This window comes from Psammomys obesus, unplaced genomic scaffold (genome assembly GCF_907164565.1).
Source record: "Psammomys obesus unplaced genomic scaffold, mPsaObe1.curated_primary_1811, whole genome shotgun sequence".
Lineage (NCBI taxonomy): Eukaryota > Metazoa > Chordata > Mammalia > Rodentia > Muridae > Psammomys > Psammomys obesus.
This window is the reverse complement of record NW_026596046.1, coordinates 35,492,690-35,519,996: the sequence shown is the minus strand read 5'-3', so window position 1 is coordinate 35,519,996 and position 27,307 is coordinate 35,492,690. Positions and strand designations below refer to the sequence as shown.

General features: G+C 55.5%; 1 protein-coding gene across 1 annotated transcript in view; it reads left to right on the top strand.

The window, feature by feature from the left end:
* Arhgef17 (Rho guanine nucleotide exchange factor 17) overlaps positions 1-26,776 on the top strand; it is a 54,469-nt gene extending 27,693 nt beyond the window's left edge. The window contains exons 2-21 of the mRNA XM_055623238.1: positions 7,516-7,593; positions 12,414-12,596; positions 14,289-14,405; positions 14,599-14,691; positions 14,855-15,031; positions 15,325-15,375; positions 15,624-15,733; positions 15,838-15,923; positions 17,934-18,052; positions 18,371-18,584; positions 19,042-19,115; positions 19,588-19,787; positions 19,980-20,281; positions 20,632-20,881; positions 21,113-21,199; positions 21,501-21,568; positions 21,806-21,954; positions 22,686-22,860; positions 22,940-23,209; positions 24,600-26,776. Coding sequence (XP_055479213.1) covers positions 7,516-7,593; positions 12,414-12,596; positions 14,289-14,405; positions 14,599-14,691; positions 14,855-15,031; positions 15,325-15,375; positions 15,624-15,733; positions 15,838-15,923; positions 17,934-18,052; positions 18,371-18,584; positions 19,042-19,115; positions 19,588-19,787; positions 19,980-20,281; positions 20,632-20,881; positions 21,113-21,199; positions 21,501-21,568; positions 21,806-21,954; positions 22,686-22,860; positions 22,940-23,209; positions 24,600-24,787 — 2,991 coding nt within the window. The 3' untranslated portion in view covers positions 24,788-26,776. The remainder of the gene's footprint in view (positions 1-7,515; positions 7,594-12,413; positions 12,597-14,288; positions 14,406-14,598; positions 14,692-14,854; positions 15,032-15,324; positions 15,376-15,623; positions 15,734-15,837; positions 15,924-17,933; positions 18,053-18,370; positions 18,585-19,041; positions 19,116-19,587; positions 19,788-19,979; positions 20,282-20,631; positions 20,882-21,112; positions 21,200-21,500; positions 21,569-21,805; positions 21,955-22,685; positions 22,861-22,939; positions 23,210-24,599) is intronic.
* The last annotated feature ends 531 nt before the right edge of the window (positions 26,777-27,307 follow it).

Sequence of the window (27,307 nt, the reverse complement as noted above, 5' to 3'; positions counted from 1 at the left end):
AATCAAGTGAGTGATGTAAAAACCAGAGCTGCTGCTCATCCACTAAGTGCAGCCAGTCGTGTGTTCATCTACCTCTGAGTCAGTGTCCTGTCATCCGTCCATTTATTATTTATCTCTCATCATTCCAGCTAGCCAGCTACTACCATCACTCTTCAGTTCATTAGTCCATTCTAGGTCTAGCCTTTGCCATAAGTGGTCCTCCAATTGGTCCAGCATTAGCTGCAGGACCACAGGTAGGGTCTCAGGAGGCAGGTGAGCAGGATGCCGGGATTCCTTCAGAGATGGGGAAGTTGTCAACAGACCTGGAGGAGGCCGGAGGGCCAGGGGTTCACTGGGCTGACAGGGTGGTCTCAGAGCCAGGGTGCCTGGCGGTCTGCCCTGGAGGGAATGTTGGTCTGGTGAGGCCCCGAGCCCTTTCCCGCCTACTGTCTCTTGCCTTCCCCTGACCAAGGAGGGTGTGGACAGCCCTCTGCTTGGGAAGGAAGATGTCTGAGGTGGTAGGGATGCCGTATGGAAACAGGGCAGGCCTTCCTGCACGCACAAACTCTTCTCAGGGGTGGCAAGGTGGCTCAGGTAGTAAAATCTCTTGCTGCCAAGACTGAAGACCTGGGTTCAATTCCCAGGACCCATGTGGTGAAAGGAGAGCATTGACTCTCAAAAGTTGTCCTCTGACCTCCACACATGGACCATGGCAGGAGCACCCCCCACACACATATAATTAACAAATAAATAAATACATGTAAATTAAAGAACAAAACTTCTGTGACCTACTCCAAACCCCTACGGAGCTCTGAGAGGGGCTCCGAGCACCTCAGGCTGCTCAGAGGAACCAGAGAACCACACCTGCCCTGGGTGCTCTGTGCCTCACCCTAGCTGACCCTGTCCTGAAAGCGCTGATGATTTTCTGCCTCGTCCCCTGTGCCTTCTTCAGCTTCCTTCCACCTCTCTGCTCTGCTGGCATCACCAGTGCTATGGCAACAGGCTTGGATCTAATTAGCCATCCTTAGTGAAGCTGCACAGCACCGGTGGCATTTGGCAGTAAGTCCCACCTGGAAGGGGCGGACAGAGGCCTCCAGGGACTCTGTCTTCTTGCACTCTTACTCCTGTGTCTCTTGACCTCCATGCCTTGCAAGGCCCATCTCCTCTTTGGAAGCCTCCTGTAAGTTCTTTCCCTCAAAGCCTGGAACCAATATGGGTGGAATTCTTCTGAATTGGGTCCTGTGGGAACGAGTGAGGGATGGATGGTGGCACCTTTAAGACCCCCAAACTAAGTCCTGCCTGCCAGCCACTAAAGAGAAATGAGACCATGAGCAGGCAGTTTGAGAAAGGTCCAAACGGTGGAGGGGACTCTGATAGCCCAGGTGGCTTACAGTGACCAAGCAGCCGACCCTCAGGCCATGGGCCTGTGTGTGCATGAGTAAACTTACCCGTGAGACCTGGCTGCCCACCCTGGACATGGGCATACTCATTCTCTGTCCTGCAACATGCCCACCCTGTTGAGGAAGAAGAGGATCAAGCTGTGTGGAGGAAGTCTGGGCAAGGCAGTCCCTTGGGAAGGGCACAGGCAGATGGATTCAGAGGGTTTCTGGCTCCTCCCTTGGGGAGAGGTTGAGATCCCTTGGGGGAGGGGTGAATGTGCTTTTCAGCACATTCCTAGGAGGTGCTGGCCTCTTAGTCTAGAGGCCAGAAAAGAGTCGGCCATGCTCCCCGCTGCATTCCTTCCTTCCTTCAGCAGACTGAATGAATGGCTACCCTGATCCCGAGGACCGGGCGGACACAGCCACGGCCTCGGATTCTGCGTTCACTGACCACCACACATTTATTAAGCACCGCCTCCTATTAGCTCCGTGCCGACTGCACTGTGCCTGCCGCCCTGCGACCCTGCCCTTTCGAGAGAGACGCATCTGTGCCGGGCGCGGGGGGCGCATGCTTGCAATGCCAGCACTCAGGCAGGAGAAGCACGAGGCTTGTTGTGTGCGTGTTTGCAGTGCTGGGAGCTGAACCTGGGCCATTGTACCCCAGGCAAGAGCTCTACCAATGAACTCTATTCCCAGACCTGTTTTGCTTTGTTGCTGAGACAGGCTCTCATGTAGTATAGGCTGGCTTTGAACTTACTAGATAGCTGAGGATGACCTAACTGCTGAGCTTCCCTCCTCCACCTCCCAAGTGTTGGGATTATAGGTGTATGCCATCTTGCCTAGGCAAAAGTTATAGGCACTTTTTTTTTTGAACAAAGTTCTGTGGATTGGATCCACAACCTCGCACAGGCTAGACAAACCCTCTGCCACTAAGCTACTTCCTCGCCCGGATCATGAGTTTGCAGCTAGCCTGAGCTGCATAGGAAGACCTAGGCTCAGACAAACACCACACACAAGAAGAAAGCAAGCCCACCAGCCTTTCGATTGGCATTCAGAAGGTCCAGAGTTTAATCTTCAATACTGGTAGCAAAACTCAGAGGTGCTAGGGGCGACCTAAGCTTCCGGGATACTTGCATGTCATGCACAAGACTGGGTTCAACTGGGAGCATGATACAAAGTGGGCTTGGTAGTGCATGCCTGTAATCCCAGAACTGGGGCGTTGTTTACAGCGGAGTCAGAGGTTCAGGACCACCTTCCACTACACAGGCAGTTCAATGCCACCCTGGGCTGCATGAGACCTTGGAGGAAGTGTTAAAAAACAACCGTTCCTGGGTTGGAAAGATGGCTCAGCAGTTAGGAGTACTTGCTTCTTTAGCAGGGCTCCCTGGTTCAGGGGCCAGAATCCAATACCCTCTTCCGGTATCCGGGCACCAGGCAGGCACACACGCAGGCAAAACACTCATTCCTATAAATTAGAAAGAAATAGGTCTTTTAAAAAGAATTCCTTAGCACTGGGTGTGGAGGGGCTGAGGAAGCAGGGCTGGATAGAGGGTGCTGAATGAATGCCAGGAAACTTACAAAGGCCGGCTGGCAAGGGGGAAGCAGGGCTCTATGAGGCCTACTGACCAGCTCTTACATGCATTCAGTGCCTCGGGCCCTTACCTCAGGGAGCCAGCAGTCTCCTGGGCATCGATCTAGTCATTCTTCAAATGTACCATTACAGACTGTCTGTGGTTAAGAAAAGAAAGCTGAGGATCTTGGAGAACATAGAATAGGCACACAGGACCTAATCTGAAGACCCAGTAGGGTTTCCTAGAAGAGGTGACATTTGTGTCTTAAAGGAAAGGCATTGATTGCTAGGGGAGGGAAAAGGCTTAGGTGGAGGCCCCGAAGCTAGGGAGAGGTGTCTTTTCTAGGGTGCAACAAAGAAAGGTGTAGGGGCGGGGGACAAAGATAAGGCTGGCTGGGGTGTGGAGGTCCCATTGCCCAGGAAACCCAGAGAGAACAAGTTGGATGCAGAGTGAGTTTGGTGAGCGCGGGAACCCCAAAGTTCAAAGAGGTGGCGCTAACCAGGGCTAGGTCACAGCTGCAGGTGTAAGGACCCCTTCCTAGTCCCAGTGGGAGCTGGTGTCAGAACCTCCTCACTGCACCCCAGTCTTCTTAAGTGGGTCCTGGGGTAGGTTCTGTGCTTGTGCTGGGATTCGAGGAAGGAGGATCACCTTTAAACAAACCCCAGAGAGTTGGGTGGAGGCCCTCCCCAGGGAGGGCCATGGGGAGAGGGCTGGAAGGGAGCAGGGCTGGAGCCAGGTACTAGGCCGGGTGAGGTGGTGGTTGATTTAGCGGTGACTCAGTGAACCCGAGCCCCCTCCCAGAGCCGGGGCCAGTGGGGTTGCCAGCAGTCCACACTTGATGCCCTCATGGGTGGGTGCCTGTCCCTGCCATGCTGTAGTTGTTGAAGTCCGCGTCACTGTGAGCGGAGGCGGGTCAGGCTCATGGGCGTCAGAGTTTGATATCTGTATGGTGACGCTGTTGATGCGAGTGCACTTGACCCTGACCTAGATACAGCAGTGGACGTGTGTGTGTGTGTGTGTGTGTGTGTGTGTGTGTGTGTGTGTGTGTGTGTGTGTGTGTGTCTGTGAGAGAGAGAGAGAGAGACTGTGTCCTGAGGCGGGGCTCGATGTCCCGCGGCGCTGGGCTTGCTGCGGGAGAAGGGGAGGCGCGCAGAGGGCGGGACTCTTCTCACTGCGACGCTGCGCGCTCCCTGCGCGGAGGAGGCGGCAGCGCCACCGCCGGCTGCGCTCACACCGACGCTGCTGCTGACGGACGCCGCCACCGCCACCGCGGCGGGGCTGAGGGCCCCCGAGGAGCGCGGGTGGGAGGGGGCTCTCCGACTCTGCACAGTCCCCGCCCCGGCGGCGGCCCGGCCGCATGCTTCAGATGGTGAAGACCCTGGCCCAGTTCACCATCGCGCTGGAAGACATGCGCGACCTGGGCCCGGCCGCCGCCTCCGGGGAGTCCGCCGGGGGCGGGGGCGGGGGCTCTGACACCGCTGAGGAGCCGGGGGAGGCCCAGGTACGAAGAAGGGGAGGGGCAGCAGGAAACCTAGGATGCTGCAGACCCAGGAGATGGGGGGAAGCGTGGGCAGATGCTGGAGAGCAGGGCCTGGAACTTGGATCAGGCGTCAGGAGCCTGCCTGCCTGCCAACCCTGGGCTTGGGGGGTGCTGACCTCAGGGGAAGGCAGAGGTTAGCGTTGAGGAGCCCTGGCTGCGATGGTGGGGTTGGCTGGGCATTAAGGGTCAAGGCCCAGGACAGTACTTTTGTCAAGTGCGTCAGGTGAAAGCAAATTTGTTTCTGGGTCACCCTGGGTCCCCAGGAAAGCCAGTTTTCTAGCATCCCTCAGGGTTGCTGGGTCCCAGCTGTGTGTATGTGCTGGGGGTAGTCAGCATAGCTTTCCCTTTGCCATCTCCCCACTGGAACTACAGAGCCTGGAGATGTCATGCTGTGGGAAAGGTGGTGTTCCCATCCCTGCCCCCCTCTGCCTTTCTGGAGGGGGCGGGGGCAGAGTCCAGGGATGCTGCCTTGTTTTTGTGTGTTTGTCCGGGCCCAGCCTCTGTTCCATGCTCTGGGCACAATGGGGACTAGGGCTCTGCCCTAATCCGGGTACTGTACTGTGTCGTGTGTATGTGTCTCCATTGCTCCAGGTCTCTGGGCAGGAGGGCCTAGCTCGCAGCGGGATATCTAGCCAGCATTTGTGTCTTGATGCAGGGAATCTGGCTTTCATGGCTTCTCTCTGCGTGTCTTTCTTCATGCTTGGTACACCAGGCTCTGAGGTTTTGGGTTGAATGATAGGAGAATTGCCCTCACCATCTTCCTGCCGTGACCACCTTCCCCCACACTGGGTTCCCCATGTCCCCGTGCCAGGGGCCTGTCTGTAGCTGTTGAGGGTTGAGGGGATCTGGAGGAAAGCAGGCTGAAGGGCTGGCCAGCCAGAAACAGGTGGGCCTGCTGATCTGGCGGACAGCTGCCTTGTCCCCCCATCTCCAGCTTCCCCGCCCCCACCCCTGCTTCTCCCGTGTCCGGACACGTGCAGAGGGTGCTCCATGCGGTGACAAGGAGCTGGCCTTGTTTTCTGTGCCGTACCTGACAGCTGAATGACAGCCCACTGTGCTTTGCAGCAGGGAGGAGGCTGGGAGAGGCGGCATTGCAGCGTCAGCTCCCTCTGCCACCCCAGCCTCCCAGCCAGCAGGCCCAGTGCCAGCCGTGCCTCACAGGAAACTCCTCTGCCCAGGACCCAGGTTGGGGCTGGCTGGCCAGTGGGTGTGGGCAGGGAACAGTAGCGGTGAGAGCCAAAGCCTGGTCTGGCTGTCCTGCAGTCAATCAGAGAACTTCCTGGGAAGTCTCAGCGACGTGGAATCACTGGGTACGTGTGGACAGCCTCCCTGTTCTCCATCAGTACCAGGAGCAAAGGGTTTTGATTCCATGTCATAAGAGAGTGTGGCCGCCGGGCCGCTGAAGTCGCACAGCAGGGAGAGCAGCGCTGGGGAGCTCTGTGGCCCGAGGTTTCTGGTAAATGGGAGCATAGGGTGCCGGCGCCCTAAGGCTCTACGTGAGGTGTCTGAAGAGGCCCTGGGCCTGGTTTTGTCTGTCCCTGGCCATGTGATCTTGGGCACGTCATGTCACTTCTCTGGCTTTCATGGCTTCTGTCATCTGTACAGTGGATGACAACGGCTGTGCAGGGCTGAAATGAGTTGCACACACTTGTGAGGTGCTGAGGTATCTGGGGGCTGCCAGCCCAGGACTGGACGTGGGAGCCCCAAAGCTGCGTTGTTTTTAAGGGCCCCAGAAGCATGCAGTGTAAATGGTCTGCTCGAAGTCGAGGTCTCTGAGGTAGGGCCTGAGGAACACAGCACTGCACAGAGCCTGCAGAGGTGGAGTGTCCCAGGGAGGCGTCACCCATGCCTCAGTAGAGCCCAGTGTGGGAGTCCACTTCTGAGTGTGCCTCCTGGCCAGTTATTGAGGGACAAGACTGAGCCCCCAATTCCAGGGTCAGAGGAGCAGCACTGAGGTAAGCTTACCACAGCCGGAAGGAAAAGTGAGAAAGAAGCTGGGCGTGGTGGGATGGCCCCGCAGCAGGAGGGAGGCCCAGCCATCCTGAGCTGCAGAGTAAGACCATGTCTATAGAAGACCCTGTCCCAAAAAGAGAAAGAGGCCTGAAGGGTAAGCACGAAGACAGTTCCCAGAACTGTAAGAGCTGTTCTGGGCACAGCTGTGTGTGCCTGTGACCCCAGCAGTGTGCGTCTGTGACCCCAGTGCTAGAGAGCTGAGACAGGCACATCTCTGAGCTCCCTGGCCAGCTGCAACAGTGAGCGCCAGGTTCAGTGAGAAACTCTGTGTGGAAAAGTAAGTAAATTAATGAATTAACTAATGTGGAGAGCAGTCTAGGAAGACACCTAACGTTGCTCTCTTGCGTCCACAACATGCCAGAGCAGACCTGAACACATGAGCACACAGATCCCTGTCACACACAAATGTACACAACCAGAAAGAAGAAGTGGAGAGACTGTGGACCACACAGGTGGCCTAGAGGGCTGGGAACACACAGTGTCCGGAAGGGACTCTAACCTTTTCATTTAGCATTGGGGTCCAGCCTTGTTAGAACCCTGACGCTTCCAGCGCTGCAGCGCCTAGCACCAGCTCTCCCTCCCTGGGCTGCAGTGTCTTCTTTTTAAAGCAGGAAGTGACAGCGTCACGCTGAGGGATGCTGTGACACACAGCCGGGTCAGACATGTCCTCCTAGCAGCAAGCTGGAGCTTGGCACGTTCAGAGTCGGTCTCTAGAGTGGGTGTGGCCAGGAGGCACCTTCCTTTGTAACTGTGGAGGTTTATTGTTGTTAGTTTTCCGTCTCTGTCCAGAACCTGTTGGGGTGGGAAAACAGGGATCAGCTGGGAGGAAGCAGAGAACACCTAGGAGAAGGCCTGCCAGGTTCAGGATGCTTGGGGAGATTCTCGGGGGGGAAATGGACAGGAAGCAGGCAGGGAAGGCCAGGAGAAGGATCGGATGGACTCCGTGTGTGAGCGGATGAGTCTGCATGGAGCTGCAGGTGGCAGAGGCTGAGGGGAGCAAAAGACCACTCACCTTCTACTTCTCTCCCCACAGGACATGAGGAAGCACGTGACCATGACCCTGCTGGACACAGAGCAGTCATATGTGGAGTCCCTGCGCACCCTAATGCAGGTGAGGCCCATGCCTAGGCCTGAGAGCAACAGTCCAAGTGTGGGCAGCAGACAGGTGGGGTCACCCATGTGGACAGGGACAGAGACCAGAGAGCTGTGACCCTGACATACACCTGCATGTGGAGAACCCCCGAGGAAGAGGTCACCTCTTGCAGGGTAGGGGTGAGTAGAGGCTCCTGGGCGGAGCAGGAGCCTCTACACCATTGCTCTGTGTCTCCTCAGCAGCCCTGGACCCCGGTTTTGAGCGGTGCGCCTCCTTGATCGTGCCCTCTCTGTGACTGGAATTAAATCCTGAGTGTCTGCTGTGGGCAGACCCTGGTCCAGATACAGGAAGCGCAAGGATGAGGGAAACCCTGCTCAGTATGTAGGACACTCTAGAGCAGCTGTTCTCGACCTTCCTGGTGCTGCGACCCTTTAACACTGTTCCTCACGTTGTGGTGACACCCAACCAAAAAATTTGTTGCTACTTCATAACTGTAATTTTGTTGCTTTTATGAACTGTCACACGAATGTCTGATATACAGGATATCTAATAAGCGACCCTGTGGGGGTCACAGCCTACAGATTGAGAACCACTGCTCTAGAGGCATGAAAAAATGCCTCGCCAGAGTGCCATCAGGGAAAGCTCCCTAGAGAAGGCACCGTGGGGATAGCTTCTGCAGAGGGCTTGACCAGGCACTGAGAGAGACACAAGGGATGGAGTATGAGGGGCTGGTTCTTGGCGATGTTGCAGGAGCCAGCAGGGGTCATGCCATGGGGTCCTTGAGCCCCAGGAGAAGGATTTGGACCACAATGGGGCTCTTGGAGAGTCATCAGAGGGTTTTGAGACAGGTAGGCATGTTTGTCAGGAAGTCTGTGTGTCTGCTGAAAAGATGGGTGGGGAAGAGTAGGCTGGGCCAGGGCTGCAGAGTTCTAGTAAGGGCACAGATTTATAAGAGGGACAAAGGGGGACAGACACTCAGCAGGCGAGCTGCTCAGGTCAGGTGGGCTGTAGGAACTGGGGGCTGGGGGCCGTGGGGGGATGAAGCGGGAAGATGGCTATGCCAGGTGTTGGAGCATGAAGCAGGAAGGCAGGGCTCTGCCGGGCTCCTGGCCCAGGAGAGGTGAAGCACAGAGGGGGGAGGGGTGCATCTATGGCAGGATAACGAGCAGAGCTCAGCTCTGCAGGTACTGAGGCCAGAGCCTGGGTGTGTGTGCTGAAATGGGGCCCACGAGCACAATTAAAGATGAGCTTATTCAAGCCGCTACAGCTCAGGGTGAAGTAGAGTCCAGGAGCTATCCAGAGCCAACCCTCCTTCTACCCCTTCACAAGGCTGCACAGAGCCCTTCTATAGACCAAACACTGCTCTCTGGGCAGTGCAGGGGTCACCAGTCAGCAGAGTCTGAGGGACACGAATCTGTTCCCTGCAGCTCATGGGCTATTCCGGAGAGTAGTAGTCACCAGCCAGACAGGTCGCTACTGATGACAGATGGTGACACAGAATTCAAGGGTGTGCGTCCATATGTGGGTAGTACTCCTCTTGAAAAGGAGGGTGACTCTGACACGCTACAGCACTGAAGGACACGGAGGATGCTGCTAAGTAAAATAAGCCACTCACCTAACAAGCAATGCTGTGCATTCTACGGTGCTCGGAGGAGTTAAGCTTCCAGAGATAGAAAGTGAAATGGTGGAGGCAGGGTCCCCAGGGAAGCCGAGGCTGGGAAAGGAGGACATAGGAAGTTGGTGTTCCAGTTCTCGGTGGTCCAGAGTTGTCAGCTGGGAGATGAAGCGGGTATTTACACGACAGTATAAATGTGTGTGTATTAATCTGAACACTTCAAACTGATTTAATTGGGGCTAGGGATGTAGCTCAAAAGAGTGCTTATCTAGTGTGCAAGCCCTGGGTTTGATTTCTAGGACCGCATAATAAACCAGGCGTGGTGGTCCATACCTGGAAGCCCAGCACTCAGAAGGCAGAGGCAAGAGAATCAAAAACACAAGGCTGTCTTTGACTAATAGATAACTCAAGGGAATTCATGGGGACCTATTTCAGAAACAAACGAAAGAAACTGGTCAAGGACAGATTGTAGCCTTTGTATATTTTACCACAAAGAAATACATTGCTCTGTTTGTTGTTGTTGTTTTGTTTTGTTTTAAGATTTTTTTTTTAAGTGAGTGCTTTATCTGGAAGTACACCTACAGGCCAGAAGAGGGCTTTAGATCACATTATAAATGGTCATGAGCCATGATGTGGTTGTTGGGAATTGAACCCGGGTCCTTTGGATGAGCAGCCGGTGCTCTTAACCGCTGAGCCATCTCTCCAGCCCCCCCATTGCTCTATTTTTATACATTTTTAAAAATGTCTGTAGGGATAAGAACATAAAGTGAGGACTTCCTTGATGTGTGGGTTTGGGAAACATCACCCTGGGTTCGGGGTGTCCAGCAAGCCCGATGAGGGGAACAGGCAGAGGACACAACAAAAGCAGAGACCAGGCAGTGGAGGAGCCACGGTCATCACCAGAAGTAGCCAGGATGGCCGCCAAGGAGAACGACAGGAAGCCAGGCAAGGGCTTCGGTCTCCTGCAAGCACGGGAAAACCTGAGGAGGGATCCCCAGGATGTGGGACAGGGAGAGTAGCCAGGGCAGAGGCGCACTGCCATCCCCTCATGAGAGCTGGAGGCAGAATGGTCAGACAGCCCTGGCTTTGAGTGTCTCTCCTGCCGGGGGGTAGGAGTCTGAGTGTCTTCGCTTCTCTGAGCCTTGGTGTGACCAGCAAAATGACATTGTTCGTGTATTCTCTCGGGTGAAGATGAAGTTGGTGTTGCCTCTCATGCCTGTTGGGAGGGAGAAGGAGCCGTGGAACTCAGAGCAGGCAGGCCTGGGCCCTACGAGGCAAGCAGGACTGGAGCTGCAGGCAGTGGGTGAGAGGGGAGAGCTAGAGGTGAGCAGGAGACTATCACCTGAACCGAAGGGCTGTGGGGGCCGCAGCCAGGAGTGTGGATGAAGAAGGCGGGCCTTCCCAGGGCTCTGGAGCGTGACTCCAGGGCTCAGGCTTTGCTCGCTTTGTGGGCAGCTGCGGAACCTGGACCAGATCATGGGCTCAGCTGTGCCTCACCTGCCCTGCTGTAGAGTGGGATCTTGACAGCACCTGCCCCAAATGAGTATCTCAGGAGAGATGTACGGAGCATCTCATACACTGAGTGAGTGGGAGACAAGAGGATCAGGAGTTCAGGGCCAGGCTGGACTATTTAGCCAGTTCAGACAAAAACAAACAAAATAACAGAAAGGAATCGCATGCAAAGGCAGCCAGGGGAGGTAGGATTTGAACCCAGGCCACCCTACATCTATACCCTTTTCCTGGGTTTCACCCCATCCTTGAGTCTTGTCTTGAACCCTGATATTTTCAGCTAAGACACTGCCTTTTGCTAAGCAGCCTTTCTCCCCTTGGCCCCCTGCATCCTCAAACTTCCTGTTTTCAGAGCCCCTAGTCCCTTCTGGCGTATTGTAGACCTCTAACTCCCTCGAACTCAAGATCCTCCTGCTGAGGTTAATGCCTGGCCCTGCTGGTTTATTTCTGACACTCCGTGTCTGCCCCTGCTTGGCTTCGTGGCTCCCACCGCGTGCCTGCTCCTCTGCAGGGTGACCCACAGAAGCGCCACTTCTGCTCCAGCAGGAACAGATCCTGGGCCGGCAGGGTGCCGGCTTCCGCTGGCCAGAGAGCTCTGTATGAGGCCAGCCGCTAGCTACTCAGTCACCCTGAGCCTTTTCAGACTTCTCAGCCAGCCAAGAGAATCCCGTTCAGCTTGACTTTTTCAAGTTTGTTTTACAAAACAAGCCAGATTTTTTAAATGTTTAATATAAATGTTATTTTATGAATGTAACATCGCATATGTCTTTTCACAACACGCCTTCATTTTTTTGGCCTGCAGTTGCAGCATGGGCCAGTAGAGGGCGATCTCTCCATGAGAATGCCAACGGAGGGGCTGTTTATGCTTAGGAAGTACCACTAAAGGCAGACTCGTGAAAAACAGAAATTTTACTCACAGATTGCCCAGGAGATACAAAAACTTTTAAACTAGTATTCCGTTCAGGCCTCCAGGGACTTCAGAGATGGCTTCCAGTGCCCCGCCTGTCACCAGTTAAGCTTAGACCCCGAGTTTCTCGTGGAGTAGGTCCTGAGAGGGAAGGCCTTCTCTTTTCAACAACCCGGGGCTGGTCGTATAATAGGTAGCATGTCCTAACTTAATTGGTGTCGGGATTTTTTTAAGCCCTAAAAAGTAACTGAAAATAATGGCAAACCTTAGATTGGGTGAAATGTGGTGTTGTTTGTTTTTTCTAGCCTCTTTTCATTTGTGTGTTTTATTTCACTACATGTAAGCTATGTTAGGTCTTCTTATTGACTTTTTTTTCCAGAGAAGGGCTCACTGTGTAGCCCAGGCTGGCCTTGAACTTGTGGTGATCCCCCTGCCTCAGCCTCCTTAGTACTGAGAGCACAAGTGTCTACTTCCGAGTGGGCCTTTCTTGTTCGTTGATGTGTTCTGGCTCTTGAAGCAGTGCCTGGTGTGTAGTAATTACCCAATAAGTATTTATCGTGTTGATGAGGTCTCCTGGAGAGCATCCACCCTCCCATCTTCCCGCTTTCCTCCCTCCAAGCCCTTTTAGGCATCCATCGTACTTTCCTGCACCCCTCTCCCCCTTTGAGCGCAGTTTTGGGGACACAGTCTTCCTCCCACTGCTGAGCTCCTGGTCTCAGTGGCAAGCCCTGAGCTGCAGGCCAGGGTGATGACCGGCGGGTGAGGGCCACCTCTGTGGGAAGGTGCCCTGACCCCGTGGTCCCGCAGGGCTATATGCAGCCGCTGAAGCAGCCAGAGAACTCCTTGCTGTGCGACCCCTCTCTGGTGGACGAAGTCTTCGGCCAGATCCCCGAGCTCCTGGAGCACCATGAGCAGTTCCTGGAGCACGTGCGGCACTGCGTGCAGACGTGGCACGCCCAGCAGAAGGTGGGGGCTCTGCTCGTCCAGTCGGTGAGTGACCCGCTGCGCGGATGCAGCCGTGGGCCGGGGCTGGGACCCGGGCTTGGTAGCTGGCTCTGCTTCAAGGCCTCACACGGATGCGGCCTCTACCGCTCACCGCTCTCTGGCTGAATGCCCTCCGGTGCTTTTTACAGGCTGGCGTTATCCTACACAGTGACGTAGTGGGGCCCTGGCGCCCAGTCATCATCTCAGGAGCCATACCATCCCATGAGCCTTTTGAGGTCCTTCAGTGGTCCTCAGAACTCCAAAAGAACCACAAAGGCAAAGTTAAAAACAAAACGACAACAAAGATGAGTGGTGGTGGCACGCCTTTAATGCCAGCACTCCAGGGGGCAGGGGCAGGCAGATCTCTGTGAGTTTGAGGCCAGCCTGGGCTACAGAGGGAGTTCCAGAACAGTGAACGCTACACAGAGAAACCCTGTCTCAAAAAAAAGCCAAAAAAATCATTTCCTTAAACTACTGCAAATATAACATGTTATTTCTTCTTAAATTGGTACTTCTTTATGTAAGTTTAATTATATTGAAAAACTTTTAAGTTACATTTTCAGTGTCCAGGAATTCTTGATGATGACTGATAAGTCATAGCCAAACTCAAATAAATTGTTACTTAGAGCTACATAATTGTAAAAGCAAAACTGAAGAGAATCCTCCCAGAAAATTCTATGAGCCAAAAAAAAAATTTTTTTAAGTAATAAAAAAATTAAAAAGGTCCACTAGCAAGTTTAAAGCCAGTCAGGGTTACATAGTGACACCCTGTCTTAAACAAACAAACAGAAAAATCGTGTCTGCTTTGGGATGTGATGTTTAAATGTGCCCGGTGTGAGGCAGAGTGGGGTGGGGGGCTTTAACCTATGAGATCTGTTTGCCTTTGCTGCTTGGAAACTGATGGCACTGGGTGAGGTTAAGGGCTCTTGTCTCCACCCTCGGTGTCACTGAACTCAACCTCTGTCTGGACCCGGATGCTGGCTGAGGGCTGCAGAAGACTCAGCCCTGTCCTGTCCAGAGACAGACACAGCTGGCACCTTAGAGAATGAGGGATGCTGTAATCTTGGCCTGTGCTTGGTGCAGCTGAGACAGGAACCCAGCTGTCCAGGTCCCCTGACCTAGCTCCTACCAGCAGCCAACCAGCAGGACGGGCACCAGCATGTACCCTGCCCTGAGCCAGGCTTCGCTGTGCCGGGAGAGCCCCCTATCAGGCAGCGGGTGCATTCCATGAGAGCAGGCTGCAGCCCGGTGCCCAGTGCCCGGGGGGGCTGATTGGGTTGGGAGGGGTCTTCCTGGTGGAGGAACAACCTCGCAGGCAGTCCCAGAAGCTAGGATGGGTCAGTTCACGCCCACCACAAGGAGGGTGTGAGGCCTGCCTGGCTGATTTGATGGGGTTGGAGACTGTGCAGAAGTTTAAAAAACAAAACAAACAAACAAACAAAACAAAAGGTCTGGGCTCAGCACACATCTAGGCACATGTGTGCATGCTTACACACAAACCCCAGAGACATACTATGTGCATATGTATGCACACACATACCTGCTCATTCAGTCCACTTCATACATGCAAGGTGTACACGCTTAGACAAAGCCAGAGAAGGTCAAACCAGGCCATCTCAAGTTAAATAGATGGAAGCTAGGACGTGGGGACGTAGGGGAGGGCACTTGAGCCTGCCTGACCCGGCTCCTCACCCACAGTTCTCCAAAGACGTCTTGGTGAACATCTACTCGGCCTACATTGATAACTTCCTCAATGCGAAGGATGCTGTGCGCGTAGCCAAGGAGGCGAGGCCAGCCTTTCTCAAGTTCTTGGAGGTATGTGGCCCGGGATGGGCCAGCTCACCTCGGGCTAGCTCTGGGGCATCCCCAGAGCTCTTGCCCAGAGCGTGTGGAGCTGGCAGATGTGTCACCTCTGCCCTTGGGCTCAGCTGGAGGAGCTTGCTGGGGGCCTGTGTCTTCCTGGCACACGGTTCCGCACACGGAAACTCCACTCTGCCTTGGGTTTCAGCAAAGCATGCGTGAGAACAAGGAAAAGCAGGCGCTGTCTGACCTCCTGATCAAGCCTGTGCAGAGAATCCCACGCTATGAGCTTCTAGTCAAGGTAGGCGTGGTTGGGCGTGGGGGCGTGGAGGGGTGGGGGATGTCTGTCCTCAGACTCCAGGCGGGGAGGAAAGTCCCCTCGATGCCTATGTGTGGTCTCTCCTGCTGCAGCAGTCTGTTTCATGTCCCTGAGGCAGCTAAGCAGATCCCCATTCCCACCCCAGGACCTGCTGAAGCACACACCGGAAGACCATCCAGACCACCCCCTCCTGCTGGACGCCCAGCGGAACATCAAGCAGGTGGCCGAGCGCATCAACAAGGGCGTGCGGAGCGCCGAGGAGGCGGAGCGGCATGCGCGTGTGCTGCAGGAGATCGAGGCCCACATCGAGGGCATGGAGGATGTGCGTGCCCCGCCCTGCCTCGCCCCTGTCTGTTTCTGCGCCCGTCACCTGGATTGCGGCCATCCGTGTCTAGGTCGGGGGCTGTGGTGTATTTGCTTCTGTGACCACAGTGCCCCACCCTTCTGGGTCCTCCTCCTCCTCCTCGTCTGACCTTGTGTCTCTGGCCTGGCAGCACAGGAGAGGACAGGATGCTCTTCTGGCTGACCTCGCTCGTAGAGGGGGCCAACCCATCACTGCAGGGTTAATGGATTGATAGCTAGTTTTTAAGACCCGCTGTTCCTTCCACCCCACAGCTCCAGGCTCCCCTGCGGCGGTTCCTGAGGCAGGAGATGGTTGCTGAAGTGGTAAGGAGTAAACCTGGCTGCTCTCCCCACGTGCCCTCCACGCACCTCAGTTCACTTGTCTGGCGCCTGCTTCCTCAAGCCCCTGCTCTTACCCCACCACAACGGGGGCCCTGTATGAGTCCTGACTCCACGTAAATGAGTAGAGCCCTCCCCCCTCCCCGGGACCTGCCTCTGTGGGCACTAGGGTAGTAATGGATAGACCCCTGAACTCTGCACACTCAGCCGGAATCCCACTTTGGACCCTACAGAAGGCAATTGGAGGCAAGAAGGACCGATCCCTCTTCCTGTTCACAGACCTGATAGTCTGTACCACCCTGAAACGGAAGTCGGGCTCCCTCCGGCGCAGCTCCATGAGCCTGTGAGTGGCCAGGGTGGGGCTGGGTGGTGCAGGCAGGAGAGCCGACGATGTGGTGTGGGCTCTACTCCCTGCCCCAGCCAGAGCACCCCATTGGCTACCCACAGGTACACAGCCGCCAGCGTCATCGATACAGCCAGCAAGTACAAGCTGCTGTGGAAGCTGCCACTGGAAGACACAGACATCATCAAAGGTAAGGTCCTGCTGTTGGAGTCTTCCTCTGAGAAGTCTCTCGGTGTGTCCATCAGTTTTTCTGCTTTTGTGCCTCACTTTCCATCCCATATGAGGGGCTGGTTTTGAGGCACCGGGGAAGCTTCCATGCAGCCAGATGCAGGCATCCATGCAGATCATCCTCTTAGTGCCCTGGCAAGATCCATGAGGGGCTGCAGTGCAGTCAACTGTAACTATAGTCAGCTGTCGTGCTAGCTGTCATTTTGATGTCTGCTGTTGGCTGCTGTGGTACCATTCCCGATTAGCAGTGACACACCCAGGAGGAGAGCCCAAATGAAGGTTGATTAAGAAGATCCTGGTGGCTTGGGGCTGACCCTGTCAGGAACTGGACACCCTGAGGACATCTTTCATCTCCTCCTGCTGTGAGGTGGCCCTGTTCTCTCGCCACCCTTCAGATCCTCTGCTGGCTTATCACTCCAGACTATCTCTAAGACTACCTGAGAGGTGGCCTCAGATGAACCACGCTGTCCCACAGGGTCCCCTAGTGAGGACGGAGTCCACCTCATCTCTGCTCTCTGGCGAACAGACCAGTTGACAGAAGGGCCTGCTCCTGGTCCATTCTACTGTGTGGCCAGGAATAAAGCAGGATTGTGATGGAAGAAAGCGTGGCTTTGGGGTAGGAGTGCTGTTTTGAAGCAATAGGAGACTGTTTTGATCTGGGTCCGTGTAACAATAACAACCAAACCAAAAAAGACCTGGTAGTGTGTACACAGGCATGTATTGCTCCCAGTCCTGGGGCATTCCAGGGAAAGACACAGGCCAGACTGGTGTCTGCTGAGGGGTCTGCTCCTCCTGTGTGTCATCACCAGGTCAAAGGGTTAAACAAGCTGTCTCAGGTTGTTTTGTTCAGACACAGCCCTGACTAGCCTGGACCACACTGTGTAGATTGTCGTATAGATGGCCTTGAACGCACAGAAATCTGTCTGCCTCTGCCTTCTGCTGGGGTTAAAGGCATGAATCCCACTCAATCCCTCCCATGAGGACACCACCTATATGACCTTGTCACCTCCTATACCAACATTTGATAGGAATTTTCAGGTATAATCTGTGTAGAGACACAAGCATTCAACTATGGCCGAGTATCCCAAGGCTTGGCTTGTTGAGGCCACAGCGCTGCTCTGCACATGCCCCTGTCTGGAGCAGCACCTCTGTGTACTCCTGTGTCTCAGTGTGGCTGCATCTTCCTGCCAGCTCCGTGTCCCTCCCCCGCAGGCTGCCCATGTCTCCGTGGGCTCCCTGCCCACAGGACCCTTCCAGACAACACTTGCCAGTCTCAGAACCCCTTCTTCCTGGAGTGCAGTCATGACCTCCTGGTCTCACCGTTCTGTGACCTATGACACCAATACACTGGATAAACAGCAGCAGAGGGGACAGCAAACCTGTCACTTAGGAAGACTGAAGAGAAAAAAGGCTTCCTGTCCCTTGATTTCAATACAGCCTAGCAGTGAAGGTCCCTTGGGGGCTACTCGGTGAAAGAGCTCATACCCCCCAGGCAGTGAGGTGGCCTGTCAGGCTAATGACTCGGAATGGTCAGCTGTGGGAGGAGACCAGGCAATCGGGAACCAGCTCAGCGTGCCCTCCTTTCCAGGGAGGCAGGTCCCTCAGTCAGCAAACTGGACTGCCAAGGAGGACATGTCTATTTGGCAAGTCCCCCATGAGGCCACACCATGCTGCATCCCCCCACGTCTGCTGTCGCTCATATAACCTCCTGAGCCGTCTTCACTCTCCTAGCACGCTCTCCAGAGTTGGGAGTTCCTGGCCTCGTGGCTCTAAACCGGGCCCAGCCCCTGCTCCCGGGCCTGGGTCTTTTCTGGAAGCTGCCTGTTAACCTTGTTTCTGAGCTTGGGTCTGGAAGCTGTCCGTCTGCCAGGCCTGTCCCGTGTCCAGCTGCAGGCTGTGCAGTAAGGGAAGAGTGTCTGTCCAAGCCTGACCTTGTCTTATGTGTCCACGGCTTTTCCTCTGCCTTTGCCAGGGGCGTCACAAACTACCAATCGGGAGAACATCCAGAAGGCCATCAGCCGCCTGGATGAGGACCTGGCCACCCTGGGTCAAATGAACAAGCTTTCTGAGAGCCTCGGCTTCCCCCACCAGGTCTGTGCTCCGAACTAAGGCAGAGTCGGGCTGGGACTTGCCCTGACCTTGTCTGAGGGAGAGACAGTCTTGGCGTTTGCTTGAGGGAGCAGTTGGTCCTGTCACTTATCTGAAGAGGAAAATTACAGTCTTGCTCCCACTTAAGGGAAGTGACAGGTCCCAAGTCTGAGGGAGGAGACATCTGAGGCAGGGCGAGGCTCATCCCTGTCTGTGGCGGGTGGAGGTATCCATCCTTCCACTGTCTGAGGAGAGAAGCAGGTCCTCATATTCCCAGGTGCGGTGAGACCTTGGCCTGAGGCCTGGGCTCTTTTCCCTCAGAGTCTGGACGACGCACTGAGGGATCTCTCTGCCGCCATGCACCGGGACCTGTCAGAAAAGCAGGCGCTGTGCTACTCTCTTGCCTTCCCACCCACCAAGCTGGAGCTGTGTGCCACCCGGCCGGAGGGCACCGACTCCTTCATCTTCGAGTTTCCCCACCCCGATGCGCGCCTGGGCTTTGAGCAGGCCTTCGATGAGGCCAAAAGGAAGCTGGGTGAGCCAGTTCATGCTGGTGTCTTCTCTCACAGCCAGAACTCCTGAACTGCGGTCTCCTTTACTCCAGCTGCTGATAGGAAGGGCGGATTAGACCTGCGTTAGCTCTGGCTCCCAGCCCCTCCCTGGCAGGCCAGGGGCTCCCAGACAGAGTCCGTTTAGGACAGGGACCCCAGCATAGGCCTGAACAACCAAGACCTTCCTCTTCCTCAGTATGGACTTGAGTCCTGGAAAGTTGTTGAGTCTCTAACATAGAGACCCAGGACTCTTTTCCCTCCTGTACAGAAGGGAAACCGAGGCCAAGTGCAAGCAGGGTATAACCCCTGGCAGAGTTGACATCAGGCCCTCCCTAGGGGGACTCTGACAGACGGGCGGAGATGGAAGGGTGGGAGCAGAGCCAGGGTAAGGTGGGTGCTAAGCAGGGTGTGTCTTCCTTTGCCCTGTCTCCTCTGCTGCAGCATCCAGTAAAAGCTGTCTAGACCCCGAGTTCCTGAAGGCCATCCCTATCATGAAAACCCGAAGCGGCATGCAGGTGTGTGTGCGTGTGGGCCGTGAGGGTGCATCCGTCGAAAGCCACGTGTGCGTGAAGTTTTGTTCTCTGCGCCATCCCGCCCATGTATCGTCAGCATTGCGGTTCTCCCTGTGTCTGGGTCTGTGCATGTGCGCACACTGCCCGAATGTCGTGTGTGTGCAGGTGTGTGCGGATGAACAAAGATTGTGGATCTGAAGCCCATCTCACACAGCTGTGTGAGTCTTCATACCTAACCGACAGTACCAGCACCACGTTTTAACTAGACGCATACACTCACGGCCCTGTTCAGGCAGGGTACATGTATGTGTGCGTACAGGCTTGGGTGGCCCTAGTGCACGTGACACGCAGCGTGGCGTGGCGATGCACGGCAGGCCCGCCAGCGCTCTCTCCGTTCTGCTGGGGTCCGCGGTAGAGCGAGGCACTGGCACCATTCTAACATTCGCCTTCCCCGGTCCACCGGGGTTTCCCGCAGTTCTCGTGCGCCGCCCCCACCCTCAGCGGCTGCCCAGAGCCGGCGCCGGAGGTGTGGGTGTGCAATAGTGATGGCTACGTGGGTCAGGTGTGCCTGCTGAGCCTGAGGGCCGAACCAGATGTGGAGGCCTGTATCGCCGTTTGCTCCGCCCGGATTCTCTGCATCGGAGCCGTGCCAGGCCTGCAGCCTCGATGCCCTAGGTAAGGCCCTGGTGGAGAGCCTAGGATGCCAGCCCTCGTCTCGGTACTCACTGAGTTTGACAGGGGGGTTGGTGGGCGGGGCCGGGAAGTGGGCGGGGACTGTAGATGCGTAGTCCATGGGCGGGGGCGGGGTGGGTGCTGTCTCGGGCGCCTCCTAGTGGCAGCTCTTGCTCCTGTCCCATTTGTATCTAGAGAGCAGCCAGAGCCCTCGAGGAGCCCGCGGGGGACCGCCCTGGAGTCCGCTGGGCCTGACCTGGATGTCGAGGCCGCAGCCGACGAGGAAGCAGCAACACTGGCGGAGCCAGGGCCTCAGCCTTGCCTGCACATATCCATCTCAGGGTCTGGCCTGGACATGGATCCAGGCCCCGCCAAGGGTGACCCCCAGCCCGAGCTGGTGCCCTTTGACAGTGACTCTGATGAGGAATCTTCACCCAGCCCCTCCGGGACACTGCAGAGCCAGGCCAGCCAGTCTACCATTTCCTCCAGCTTTGGCAGTGAGTGTGGGTGTGGGTGGGGATGAGAGTGCAGTGAGCGGGGAGACGCCAAAGGCAGGAGTCCGTTCACTAGGTTAGCGTCTACCAGGGTGGGAGGGGCAGAGGGAAAGATAGGTGGGGTCCTGGAGACCTTGGAGTGCACCGTTAGTGGGCATCGGGTGGAGCGGATAGTCCCTCCATCCTGGTGTGGCTGGACTCAAGATGGCCAGGTGAGGACAAGGAACCTGTGGTGTGTGCTGAGAGTGAGCAGGGGAAAGGCCTTAGCAGATAGAGGGACCAGGGAGGCCTAGGAAGATGTCAGATCTGTGCCTGGTAGAGGGGAATAGGGATAGAGATCTTTGTCCCTGCAGATGAGGAGACCCCAAGCTCCAAGGAGGCCACTGCGGAGACAACCAGTTCTGAGGAAGAGCAAGAGCCTGGCTTCCTGTCACTGTCTGGCTCCTTTGGGCCAGGTGGGCCCTGTGGCTCCAGCCCCATGGACGGAAGAGCCCTTCGCCGCTCCAGCCGTGGCTCCTTCACAAGGGGCAGCCTTGAGGACCTGTTGAGCGTGGACCCCGAGGCCTACCAGAGTTCCGTGTGGCTGGGCACTGAGGATGGCTGGTAGGGGCAGGGAACGGTCTGGGACACAGCTCTGGAACCCATGTCGTACCATGGTTCTGGTCTCAGGGGTCCTGCCAGCTGGGGATGCCAGAGGACCCTGAAACCCACGAGAAGCTAGTACCTTGTGTTGGCGCCCGGTGGAGGGGAAGGGAGGTGGAGGCAGAGACGTGAGCGATGACTCGTGGGGCTGCTGGGTTTGACGGCTTGTGACAGATGCTCCCTAACCCGCAGTGTCCACGTCTACCAGTCCTCCGACAGCATCCGTGACCGCAGGAACAGCATGAAGCTCCAGCACGCAGCCTCCGTGACTTGCATCCTGTAAGCCCCGTTGCCCTTCCCGCCCAGAATCTTCTTGGCCGTCATATAGGCTCCCTCTGTGCATCTCCCCTGCCCTGCTGGCCCCTCTTCTGGGGACCATGCAGAAGCGAGGCCTGGACCAAGGCCAGCCACGCGCCTTCCACACGGTTAGCTTGGGTGTGTCGCTGGGGCTCCTCAGCCTCAGGTTCTCCCAACTGCGAGAGTAGAAACTAAAAGGAGGTGATCTCCTGGGAGCCTGTGATCCCCTTGGCCCGGAATGCTGCTTCAGCCCCTGGACACACCTCATTATTTCCTTTCTCAGGTATCTGAATGACCAGGTGTTTGTGTCTCTGGCCAATGGAGAGCTTGTAGTCTACCAGAGGGAAGCGGGTATGTGCCCCCCCACAACCCCCCTCTCTCACCCTTGGTGGCCAGTGAGCCCTCTAGGCAAATGGGAACTTCTGGCCCACAGGCGGGCCTACATCTGTCTGAGGCGTTGGGCAGTTTCAAGGCCCCCACATCTTCTCTTATAAATGGGAGCGTCCACATCTCTCTCTTTTCAGAGAAGGCTGGCATTTAAATTAGAGCCTGCACTGAACCTTTGTTTTTACCCCATTCCTTCTCCAGGGCGCTTCTGGGACCCCCAGAACTTCAAATCGATGACCCTGGGTGCTCAGGGGAGCCCCATCACCAAGATGGTGTCTGTGGGTGGACGGCTATGGTGTGGCTGCCAGAACCGGGTCCTTGTCCTGAGCCCTGAAACACTGCAGCTGGAGGTAGCAGGGGTGGGGACAGAACTGATGTGGGATGAGCGGGGTCACAGGAGAGGGAGATGAGACCAGGGGAACAGAGAAGGATCAGCTGAGGGTTAGGACCTTTCCCTGAGCCTTCTCTGTCCTTCCCTGGCCCTCATTTCTACTCTAGCTGATGAGAAAGACAGCAAATTTCCACATATGTTTGAATTCCTCACTCATGCCCCTCTCAGCGCAATACTGGGGTCCTTGCGGGGACAGAGGGTCCTTCCTGTTGTCAGCATTTCTTACTGTAGACCTCTGATCTTTAGTCCTGCTTTGTTAACATATGAACTGTAAGCTTCCAACCTGGGAGAACCTAGGCTGGTTCTGGAAACCCATAGGTTTCCTTGACTGAGATGAAGGTTAAAGCCTGGAGTCAGGCCCTCGCTCTATGACTAGCCTGATATACGGCCATAGGCCTTCTTAGGATGTGACTTTTTCCCCTCTGCTAACGCTTTCCTGCCTACCCGGGAGAGACTGCTGACTGGTCTCACAGCCACACGAGCTTTAGTCAAGCATGGGGAAAGGCCACCCTTTTCACTTAGGGAGGATCAGGTGGGCAAACTTTGAAATTTATCATCCCGAGGACCCAGCCTGCCTCAGCTGTCAGTCGGGCAGGTATCTAGAGAGGTTTGTGGGAGCTACATGTGGGATGGGCCGTGGTGGAGCAGCTCTGCCTACTCCCGCCGGCTTCCTGTCCTTCTCCCCTACAGCACACCTTCCACATAGGGCAGGACTCCAGCCGGAGCGTGGCTTGCATGGCGGACTCCAGCCTGGGTGTGTGGGTGACCTTGAAAGGTAGCGCCCATGTTTGTCTCTACCACCCAGACACCTTTGAGCAGCTGGCGGAGGTAGATGTCACCCCTCCTGTGCACAGGATGCTGGCAGGTACCGACCTACCACTCCATCCTGGGGGAGGCCTGGACGGGCTCGGCCTCCAAGCCCGATGATGCTGTCTTCTCCCCAGGCTCCGACGCCATCATCCGGCAGCACAAGGCGGCCTGCCTGAGGATCACAGCGCTGTTGGTTTGTGAGGAGCTGCTGTGGGTAGGCACCAGTGCTGGGGTGGTGCTCACCCTGCCCACCTCGCCGAGCACCGTCAGCTGCCCCCGGGCGCCTCTCAGCCCGGCCGGCCTGGGCCAGGGCCACACCGGCCACGTCCGCTTCCTGGCCGCAGTCCAGCTGCCCGACGGCTTCAACCTTCTCTGTTCAACCCCACCGCCGCCCCCAGACACAGGTGGGTCTGCACGTCCCGCTCCCGTCCAGGGGGCTCTGCGGGGGGATGCTGCAAGAGGGTGGAAAATCGGAGAGCTAGGAATGGGGCCTGTCACAAGAAATAGGCTGCCGAGCCCATAGGTGAAGGTGTGTGTGTGTGTGTGTGTGTGTGTGTGTGTGTGTGTGTGTAGCCCTAACTGTCCTGGAACCTTGCTCTGTAGACCAAGCTGGCCTCAAATTCAGAGGCCCACCTCCCTCTACCTCCCAAGTGCTGGGATTAAAGGCGTGCACCATCGCCCCCCAGCTAGTAAACTCTTTCTTAATGTATAGTTTCTTTAATGTATAGTTGAATACTCCAGAACAGCTAAAAATCTTAGCATATTCCTGTTATAAGAAAAACTCGCGAGATGTTCATAGCTCTGGCATCAATCCCCAAACAAAATTTAAAAGCCCAGAAAAGAGAGAAAGAAAATGAATAAATCAGTAACATCTATACTGCATTCACACGCTCTGCACATAAATGAATGTGTCACACATCCACGTGGCCGACTGCACAGCAGGGCTGTTTACGCCGGGACCCCACACACGGAGCAGTGTGACTTGTTGCCAGTAAGGTGACCACAGCTTCCCTAGGTGATAGGATTTTTCAGTTTCATGGACCAAAACAACGTTATTGTGTAATTACGATAAAGAGGCCCTTACATGTCAGTACTGGATAGACGGGAGTGCTGGGTATTAGCGTCATTCCTGGTTAGCTAGCACAGGTTGGGGTGGCTGTGAAGCGCTTGCAGGGCGAGCCTGCGCTCACATCCCCAGCACCTGTGCAGACGCCCTGCGTGCAGGGTGCACGTGTCATACACGGAAACTAAATCTTTAAAAATCCCTTTAAGAAACAAGGGATAGCCAGGCGGCCACACACCTTTGATCCTAGCACAGGGATCTCTGTGAATTCAAGGCCAGCCTGGTCTACAGAGGGAGTTCCAGAACAGCCAGGGCTACACAGAGAAACCCTGTTTTGTTTTTGTTTTTTAAAGTAGGTCAGCCTGATCTTCAGAGCAAGAAGCTCCAGGCTAGCCAGGGCCACAACTTGAGATCCTGTTTCTAAAGAACCAGAAAAAGGCGTTCACCCAAGGACCTCCACACACATGCATGTACACTGACACACATCCACATGAATATGTATCTTTACCACAAACAGAAAGAGCATAAATGCACGTGTGTGCGTGTTTACACACACAGAGGAGACAAGAATCGAATCGTGACTGCCTTTTTCTTCCCATATGGAAATTCTTGGTTAACAGCAAGCATGAGCGCGCACGTGTGTGTGTGTGTGTGTGTGTCTTACCTTCTGGGATGAGATGGTCAAGCCGTGATAGGACATGAAGCTACAAGTTGCCTCCTTTGTTCCCCAGGCCCCGAGAAGCTGCCATCCCTGGATCACCGGGACTCCCCTCGGCACCGAGGCCCCACCTCAGCCAAGCCGAAAATGCTGGTCATCAGCGGTGGTGACGGCTATGAGGACTTCCGGCTCGGCGGCGGCGGTGGTGAGACGGTGGGCCGGGACGACAGCACGAACCACCTGCTCCTGTGGAGGGTGTGAGCCTGCCCCTGTGGCCCAGGACTCAGCTGTCGCTGCCCTCAGCCTGCCTGCCTCTCCCAGGCCACTCGCAGACCTTGAGCAGAGAGTCCACGCAGGGACCGCCGGCTAGGCCGAGGCCTCCCTTACCCACTGACTGCCCTAGTGCTCCCGTTTGGGACCAGGGTGAAGGTGTGGGGGCTGCCAGGACCTCTGTCCCTGAAGCTTCGACCAAAGACACAGCAGGGCCTGGACCCCACTGGGCTGGACCCCACGTGCAATATGTGGAGGGTTCTCTGGGGCAGTGGGAAGGTGGAGGGACAGCAGCCTTTCCTGTGTACAGTATTTATGTTACTGTTTAGACGAATACTTTCCAAAGCACTTATTTATGCAGTGACCTGGGGCAGGACATGATGTGAGAAGTGACAGGAGGATAAGAGCCTGTTCCTGCCTGAGAGGCCACCCTGGAATCCCGGGTGTTCCGAGCTTTCCTGGAAGGACCAATGCCCATCCATTACACACACACACACACACACACACACACACACACAGGCACTCAACACGCTCACACGCATATTCAGGGCACTAAGACACTGTCCTTTAACAGACTCCAGCCCTCCCTGACGGGCCCGCCCATCCTAATCCAGAAGCAAACTTTGCTCATGTGCCCTCAGACAAGATGACTGGAGGACCATGATTCTCTCACTGAGGAGCTTCCCGGGATTTAGCATGTCCAAAGTGTTGGTGGTACCTGAGGTTCCTTTCTGTGGGAACATTGGTGGGTCTGGGACAGGGCTCTCAGGTCAGAGACAAGGGCCCTCACTCCTCACAGCTGGCTCAAGCCCCAGCTCCTGCCTCCCCATGTCTTATGCACTGGCACAATGGTCACCTTGGGGGTGGACCTATGAGTCCCCTTTCTCTGACCACTGAATCCCTCTCTAAACACCCCACCCTGCCAGGGGTGGCCCCTTCGGGAAGGACACCCCTCCCCCTCCAGAGTTGAGGGGCGAGGCGTAGCCTTTTCAGCTGGGAAGGCTTCTACCTCTGGTAGTCTCTCCCTCACCACCAGGCTACAGGGAGCCACCTAACCCTCAGCCCTTGCTTCAGCTACAACTCCAAAGGTCTGGTTTCAGATAGGGTTTGTCTCTTCTGTTTGATTTTTTTCTTTGGGGTGGGTGGGTCATTGAGGTCTTACATTACATTTCTCTTGCTACCAAACAGTCATGTATTAACTCTCCTCAGATGATGAAATTTAAAGAGTCAATAAATAGAAACACCAAATGATGGCTCCCCCGCTGGCCTTGGGCATAAAGGCCTACTGGCAGCCACCTCAGGGCTCTGTCTCCCCAAGGATGAGGGCTTTCTGACTGACTCATTTGGGCTAAGGGAGGAGGTAAAGAAGGGCGTTGGGGGGATGGGGTTGGCGCTGACTTGCTGTGTTGTCATGGGCAGGTCGCTGCAGCTGTCTGGGCTTCAGTCTTCTCATTAGAAGAAGGAAGGAATTTTGAATGTTAGAATCCCTACAAATCATATGCATATCAATAGTGTATCAATCAAGAGCTTCCACGTCAAGCCAGTCTAGGTTTAGGCTTGGACGTCTGAGGCAGACACGCTGCAGGCAAGGAGCCAGGGCAGAAGAGTTCCTAAGGCTTCTACGGAGCAGAACTAGAGCCAAGCTCTGGCTGGTTCTGGTACAAAGCGGTGTGCCATTAAACTAGACTGCAGAGAATGCAAATGCCAGCAACATGGCACCACTTTGAAAGGACACCATGGTGTCCCCACGGGACTCGAGGCGCCCTCACAACAAAGGGCAGGTCTTAAAATCCAGTTCAGTGGTTAAGAGCACTGACTGCTCTTCCAGAGGACCTGGGTTCAATCCCCAGCATCCTCAGCTCACAACCATCTAACTCCCAACCCCAAGGGATCAGATGCCTTCTTCTGGCCTCCAGGGCCAGTGCGTGCACATGGCCACAGACCTCCATGCAGGCAAAAACAAAAAACAACACCCCTACACACAAAATAATAAATTCTTAATTTAAAAAATCTGTTTCTGCACTGAATAGGTAGTTCAGTTGCGGACTGTATGCTTGGCATGCGGGAATGCCAAGGCTGGGTGATCTCGAATTCCAAATCAGCTTGCGCCAGGCATGATGGCATATGCCTATGATCCTAACACTTGGGAGTCAGTGGTTGGTTAACCTCTGAGTTGAAAGCAAGCCTGGTCTACCCAGCAAGCTCTAGATAAGCCGGTGCTATGTGGACCATCACCACCACCCATCTCCTGTTTGAAAACAAAGCAAAACCAACAACTTAGTCTGCATGGCAAGACCTTGACAGACCCACGAAGGAAGGAAGAAAGGAAGGACTCATCCCTCAGGGGTCTGCCGGGTCTTCAGCACCATGGGCCGAGTAGAGGACATCCTGCTAGCATGGCGTTTGTGAGGAGCCAGTTGTGTTCGTGTGGGATCAGATTGAGATGGAAGGAACAGAGGCTTTGAACAGATTCTGTTTGGGATCTTGACTGACACTCACCAGCCATGTGAC